This window comes from Scyliorhinus canicula, chromosome 11 (assembly GCF_902713615.1).
Source record: "Scyliorhinus canicula chromosome 11, sScyCan1.1, whole genome shotgun sequence".
Taxonomy (NCBI): Eukaryota; Metazoa; Chordata; class Chondrichthyes; order Carcharhiniformes; family Scyliorhinidae; genus Scyliorhinus; species Scyliorhinus canicula.
Genome location: NC_052156.1, coordinates 110,395,837 through 110,403,498, shown reverse-complemented (window position 1 = coordinate 110,403,498; position 7,662 = coordinate 110,395,837). Strand labels below are relative to the sequence as shown.

Here is a 7,662-nt window from a genome sequence, read left to right as displayed (position 1 = left end):
TTTTGCTGGTGATGTTTTACTGGGGTTTATTGCACTCCTCTACACCCTGATCACTACACAGAATTTAGTGTCATCTGCAGACTTAATCACCACACTTGCAACAGCACCATTTGATGTCATAGAATTTACAGTGCAGAAGGAGGCCATTCAGCCCATCGAGTCTGCACCGGCTCTTGGAAAGAGCACCCTACCCAAGGTCAACACCTCCACCCTATCCCTAATACCCAGTAACCCCACCCAACACTAAGGGCAATTTTGGACACTAAGGGCAATTTGTCATGGCCAATCCACCTAACCTGCACATCTTTGGACTGTGGGAGGAAACCGGAGCACCCGGAGGAAACCCACGCACACACGGGGAGGATGTGCAGACTCCGCACAGACAGTGACCCAAGCTGGAATCGAACCTGGGACCCTGGAGCTATGAAGCATTTGTGCTATCCACAATGCTACCGTGCTGGATCATTAATAAAGGATGTGAAGAGATGTGCATTAGCACAAATATATAGGGGATTTTTAAAATTATTTTATGGGATGTGTGCATCACTGGCTGGATCAACATTTGTTCCCATCCCGAATTGCCATTGAACTGGCAGTGAAAAGTGGATCTGGAGTCACATGTAGGCCAGTTCAGGTAGGGACAGCTGTTTTTTCCCCCTACAGTGCATTAGTGAACCAGATGAGTTTTTACAACAATGAACAATGATTTCATGGGGATCAGGAGACTTTCAATTCCAGATTTTTAAATAAGATAATTCAAATTTCACCATCTGCCATGATGGGATTTGAACCAGGGTCCCCAAGACATAGCCTCAGATCTCGAAATCACCAGTTCTGGCAAGCATACCACTGCACCACCACCATGCCATTGCTAATGCTAACCTAAGCCACATCTTTTAACTGAAAGATAACTTCACTATCTATTTTAATAGTAATATTAATTATGGCCACAGCCATCACAGTTAGAGTGTCATCACAGCGGTATTTAACACTCCCGAAAGTTATTTCGCAATAATTTAGTATTTTATGCCTGCACTGGACTTCAGAAAAGGGTCAATTCCTGGACAGCTATTTCCATTGTTTGTCGCTAAATAACAGCCATGATGTGGAGATGCCGGCGTTGGACTGGGGTGAGCACAGTAAGAAGTCTTACAACACCAGGTTAAAGTCCAACAGGTTTGTTTCAAACACGAGCTTTCGGAGCACGGCTCCTTCTTCACCTGAAGAACCGTGCTCCGTGCTCCGAAAGCTCGTGTTTGAAACAAACCTGTTGGACTTTAACCTGGTGTTGTAAGACTTCTTACTGTGCTAAATAACAGGACAGGGAAGGAGGTCTTTCGAGTCTGCACCGACTCTAGGAAAGGGTACCTATATCTACTTTCCCCACCCAAACTGCACACCTTGGACTGGAGGATGTAACTCACGCAGACCGGGAGAGGAAGTGCAAACTTCACATCGTCAAGTAGGACGGAATTGAACCATGCTGAGGCAGTAGTGTTAACCACGGTGTCAACGTGCCATGTGTTTAAATTCCCTATCGATTCTATGGCACGTTTTCCTTTCGTGTCTTCATTTCAAGTAAAACTTTCAATTGTACTAAAAAGAAACACTCCACAAGGATTATTTGTAATTCGCTATTCCAAAGAGCAATTGACCTGCCATTTTTAAAGATGTGCGTTTGACAAAGATGCAACAAATGCACAGCTTGTTCGACATGTAAATCTGGGGTGCAGCCACCAAATTGACGTCTGCTCAAATTCGTAGTTCAGTCAGCATTGTTTAGACGTGGACATTGAATATTTCGAATCGTTTTCTGTGTCCATCAGTGAATCAATTGTTAATTTCAAAACTGTAACTTATTTTTTAAAAGTGTACAAGAGCCTGCAATGGGGCTTTGCTTGTCATTTCATTGAGAATTGCTGATCAGAACTTAAAAATCAGCCCTCGTGATACATATTGCTTGACCTGATAGGAATTTCTCGCCGGTGGTGAAGTGACAAGCATTTGAAAGGACTACTCGCCGGCTCGAAAACATGCGAAACGGAGTAATTGGGCAATCATTTATAGTTGGCATTGAAGTTGCAATCTAAGGAGAAATTATTTTTTTATGGCAATAACAAAGTAAAACGCTGGATAAACTCAACGGGGTCTGGCAGCATCTGTGGAGAGAAACAGAGTTGACGTTTCGAATCTGGAAGGGTCATATAGGTCCGAAACGTTAACTCTGCGTCCCTTTCCACAACTGCTGCCGAAGACCCGCTGAGTTTACCCAGCATTTCCTGTTTTTATTTCGGATTTGCAGCATCCGCAGCATTTTGCTTGGGTTATTGTTTTAAGGTTTGCTTTCAGCCACAACAGATTAGCAACAAAATAACTATTTGCGTCCACAGTGTTAAGTAATAGTTTCTACCTGACAAAGCAGGGTCACTCCAGCCACCTGTTGTGTGCTGAGGCAGCGGTGACAATCTCTGTAAGAGTGTTGTGACAAATATCTGTCTGCATTGATTTCATAACAGCAACAAATACCGAAGTATTTGCAAATTACAGTGCAGTAAATGCACAACAGAGTAAGTAACTATGAGCAAACAGTTGAACGACTTAAGGAAGCAGCATTTCTTCCAAATGAATAAATCTTGAAAATCCCACTCCCAAACCATGCGACAACCATCCAGGCGAGAATGTGTGGTTACTTGTGAGCGCCTATTCAAAGTATACAATATGCAGCGAGCTCTGATATGCATTTATATGCGACAGCGACCGAAAACGATCTTGAAATGTGACCAAAACGTTGTCTCAAATGTCTCTCGTAAACGTTATTATCTGCGGGATGTGCTTGGGGAGGGGTCTGCGGTTTGCTATTTCGTTCTCGTGGAGATCGCCCTGCATAAGGAATGGAAAAGGTTTGAAGATGTGTTTTAAACACTGTCTTAAAAGCGGAGGCTGCTCCAAACGAAGTAGTACTGAGTAAGTACAAAGGTTCTGTGGGAGGTAACGTCTATTATTTATATAATAGAGTGGATCAGCTTTGCTGACTTGTTATCCATCAGTGAATCCCACTCCGTGGATGAGTCATACAGAGGATGATGTTTTGTCAAGTAAACGATAACGAATCTCACGGCAGAGTTAAAAACAAGGTTCGTCAATTCTGAAACGACAGACCAGAGAGGCGACTAGCAGGAACATCACGACAGGGTGAGCGGTCCAATTGGCAGGAGTCTCAAATGTAACTGTTCGGAGTACAGCAGCAGCTCGTTCTTGACCAGAATTCTGCTTAGCCAGTTCTGAACGGGTTAGCCAATTGGCAGGACGCTGCTGAGAGCGGCCTCTTCCCCCTGACTAGTTTATAATACGATTGGGGATCCATTGCCCGAAAGGCGGGTAGCAGCACTTTCGATTCGATGGTATTTTTCGAAAGGAATTGAATAGGAAATTGACAAGGGAACAATTACAGGTTACAGGGAAAGGGCAGGGTGTGGGACGGGGGGACGGGGGGGGGGGGGGTCGGGGCTCTTTCAAAGCGGCGTGATGGGCTGAATGGCCCCTCTCTGTGCTGTCACATTCCCTGATGATGAATTTACCCTGCTGGGGATAGTTGTATGGGGATGTGACCCGTGCAAAGGGGGCGACGTCGAGAGCGTTGGCAAACTACTACGTAATGTTTTCGGTTTCACAGTATTGAAAATTGCTGAGCAAGATCCCAGTCGATTTGTCAGATCAAAGCAGCCGGCACAGTGTGGGGAGCCTCGCTTCAGGGACAATACCTGGTCTGGTCTGTGCCATTCAATTGGAGCCATCCAATATCCCCAAACTCATGTCTCCAGCATCAAAGTAACTTCCAAATGTCCTGAAGGAACTTTTGGATTAAAACAAACTCACGTTCATACCGCTTGCGGTTTCTTTTTTAAAAGGAGCTCCTAAAATATAAATAGACGCGTATCGGGAGGCGGGAGAATAGACTGAGTGAGTTTGGGAGCACATTGCCGCCTTGTCTCTGACTACAACTGCGCTAGGTACCTGGCTGGACTATCTTGGAGTAACTCTTGTGCGTTGGAAGTTTCCGTCCAACATCTGGAGGAGGCCACGCCTCCAGGGACTTAGATTTGTAATGTTTTTGTTGTGCCCAGAACCTCGCATTGCTCCTTCCTTGCTTATAGTCGGTGTTGTAAAGCAGGTCAACCGAATCGTATATTCATTCGTTTTGGAGTTGGATGAATTTGGGTAGATTGCTCATTATTTCCAAGCACGAATGATCTTCATTCATCCCAAACAGGAATTTCAGCACGCTTGTGGGCCGCAATTAACTAGCAAGTGTGTGACGTCAAATCAGTTGGTCAATGTGGTTGAATGTTGGGGGAAGAGGGATTTACCTTTAAGTGTCGGTTCGCCCAATTGCCATACATGAATCCAGAAGCTGCAGCGAGTCAGCCCGGTTAACAGTGATTGTCCCAGTGAGCTTTGTGCTTTTTCTCTCTGCAGATACGTGACATGACGAAGCTGCTGCTTTTCCTGGCTGTCCTCGTAAATTTCCAGAATGTGTACCTGGGGAAGCCGCTCACCAGCGAGAAGTTCGTATCTGTGGGTAAGTGCGGCACTCCGTTCACAAGACTGTCAAATGATACAGGTGAGGATGGACACGGGCAATAGTGCAAGCTGTCATGGTTTGCAAAGCCGCGAAGACAATTGAGTGTTCAGCATCTAGAATGGAGCTGCATAATGCTTTCTTCAATCTGCAATGCCTGTCTGAAATTACGGTTAAGGTCCAAAAAAAAAGGTCCCTGGACTAGGACAGTAGTCAATAAATCTGGAGTCCAGACGGAGCAGCTGCTTCATTTAACTCTGTAGGTATACTGTAAGTGATTGCTTTGTTCGCAAACCCCAATAGTAACGTTGGCACTGGAACATTACCTCACGGTTACTGGGCCGTCTATCCCTAGTGACAAAAGATTATCAACCAGATCCTCCTTTTATCAATTACGTTTAAGACGAGTCGATGGAGGGGATACAGATAGACTATTCCCAAAATCCGATCTGAGGGACATTTTCATACAAATGATTTTTAAGGGACTTGAAAAGATAAATGTTGAGAGGATGTTTCGCCTCGTGAAAGAGTCTAGAACCAGAGGCCCCAGTCTCAGAATAAAGGGAGGGGGCAATTTAAGACTAAGATGAGGAGGATTTTTCTCTCTCTCAGAGGATACTATCTTTGGAATTCCTTGTCACTGGGAGTGGTGGGGGGAGAGTCCTTGTCTATATTTAAGGCTGGGATAGCTTCTTGATCAGTAAAGGTTACACTGAAAGAGCAGGAAAGTGGACGTGGGACATGTGGGATCAGCCCTGAACCTATTGAATGGTGGAGAAGGCTGGTGGGGCCGAACGGCCTGCTCCTGTTCCTGTTTCTTGTGGTCTTATGGCCATGTCAGCCCGGGGCACTCCAGCAGGGTGCAAAAACGCTGGGTCAATCCAAACTTTCATTCCATTGATTTCTGTTGGGTGAAGCGGCAGAGATGTACAGCTAAGGCGAATAAATGGAGTTTAGATACAGAACGCGCGGAACGGGCAGAATGGCCACGCTAAGTGTCCCCATGTTTGGATTCCTGCTGAGGCAGACCCGAAATAAATGTTGATCGGCTGACTCGATGTTTTTGTTTGCTTCTGTTCAGAAGCCACATACAGATCACCCCTGGAGTTTATAGACAAGTATTTCTTGTTTGTCAACTCAGATTTCGATTTTTATAATAGTTAACTGGGCGAAAAATTGACAGGGAGAGAATGATAATCTGAAATTCCTTCCAACTTCATGTTAATTCTGTCTGTTAACAATGTCATTACTTACTTTTAATACAGTTATCTGAACAATAATGCGACTGGATGTCATTTCTCATGTATTTGTCTGTCACCTAGCAACTTTGGGATTACAGAGTTTATTTACATCCCAGATTCATTCTATATTCTGGCCTGAGATGCCAATCCACCCATTACTAGAAACAGAACACGCTGGATAAACTCAGCAACGTGTGGACAGAGAAACTGCAGGAGGATCATTTAGATCCGAAACGTTAACCTTTGGCTCTCTCTCCACAGAGGCTGATGGACCTGCTGAGTGTTTTTTTTTTATTCAGCACTTTCTGCTTTTATTTCAGATTCCCAGCATTTTTCTTTTATGCAAATGGCCCCACCTCTTCACTGGCCTTTCCCACATCCATGTACTGATTACATTTTAACTTCTGGCTTCAGATTCAATGTTCCCGGCCCGCGAGGCTCCTTTCCCCAGGAACTCCCACACTTTGGCTCGGAGCGTCGACGTCCAGAATTCACCCCAACAGCCCAGCATGTGCTACTTCCTTCAGGAGAGCGACCTAGAGAGCCAGATCTCCTGCAAACTCCGCTTCACCCGGAGCAAGTTTAACTTCAACCCCTTCGGCCTCCGGTTTGGCAAGAGAGACGACGCCGGCTCGGTGAACTGGAAGACCCTGGTTGTAAACGGAAACAAGCTGCCTTACCTCTGGAAACATAAGGTCCCGACATGAAGGAGATGTGCCCAAAGGCTGAGCGCGTGGTGCCATGTTAGATTTTGTATTTAGAGGCTTGCTGATGTACTTTTTGGTTTGATTTAATGCAGTGTAAAACTGCAGCACACGTGGAGACCAACACTATTGCTTTGTTATCTGTCCTGTTCCCGTGATAACTTCAGCAGAATTGCATCTTTTTTGTATGACATGTATAATATGTAAAGCAAGTAAACGCTCTCTCTCTACACACACTGATTTGGATCAATTTGCACTTCTCATAGCCGCTCGTTTTGAATAAACTTAATTTCACCAGGAATTGCGAAAGTATTGAGCTTATTTGATCTCATTCTGGACTTACTTCTAACCCGACCATACTGGTTAACGCCAATTTTTAGTTTGCACCAGCGAAGAAGCAAGCTCATTTTGCATTCTCGTGTAGTATCCGTTTGAATGACATGTTAGGACCATGGAATCCCGACAGTGCAGAAAGAGGCCATTTGGCCCATCAAGTCTAGCACTGACCCTCTGAAAGAGCACCCTCCCTAGGCCCACTACCAAGCCCTATCCCTGTAACCTCATAACCCCACTTAATTTAGGCATTTTTGGATACGAATGGACAATTTAGCATGGCCCATCCACTTAACGTGCACTTCTTTGGACTGTGGGAGGAAAATCGAACACCCGGAGGAAACCTATGCAGAGAGTGTGCAAGTTCCACCAGACATGGGGAGAAAGTGCAAACTCCACACAATCACCCAAGGCTGGAATTGAAGCTGGGTCTCTGGCACTGTGAGGCAGTAGTGCTGACCACTTTGCCACCATGGTGTCCTAGAACTTGTTGCTAGAACTTGCGTCCTCTCATATATTATTCAGCTGGCCACAAAATAACATTTTAATCTTGAACTAATGGAAGTAGAACAGAGCAAATTTGGGCATTAGACGTGTAAGAGGCTCTCTTTGGTTAATTGGCTCATTGACCCCCATCTCCCCTCTACTCCCAAATGATAATTACATTTTTTTTGTAAATAATCTTTATTGTCACAAGTAGGCTTACATTAACACTGCAATTAAGTTACTGTTAAAAGCCTCCAGTCGACACATTCCGGCGCCTGTTCGGGTACACAGAGAGAGAATTCAGAACGTCCAAATTACC

At 44.9% G+C, this 7,662-nt stretch overlaps 1 protein-coding gene across 1 annotated transcript; it reads left to right on the top strand.

Moving 5' to 3' along the window:
- Positions 1-3,099: 3,099 nt before the first annotated feature.
- Positions 3,100-6,825, top strand: kiss2 (kisspeptin 2). The gene is made up of 3 exons (XM_038811067.1): positions 3,100-3,134; positions 4,477-4,579; positions 6,235-6,825. The coding sequence occupies exons 2-3, from the start codon at positions 4,486-4,488 to the stop codon at positions 6,525-6,527; spliced, it is 387 nt and encodes a 128-aa protein (XP_038666995.1). The 5' UTR covers positions 3,100-3,134; positions 4,477-4,485; the 3' UTR covers positions 6,528-6,825.
- Positions 6,826-7,662: the final 837 nt, after the last annotated feature.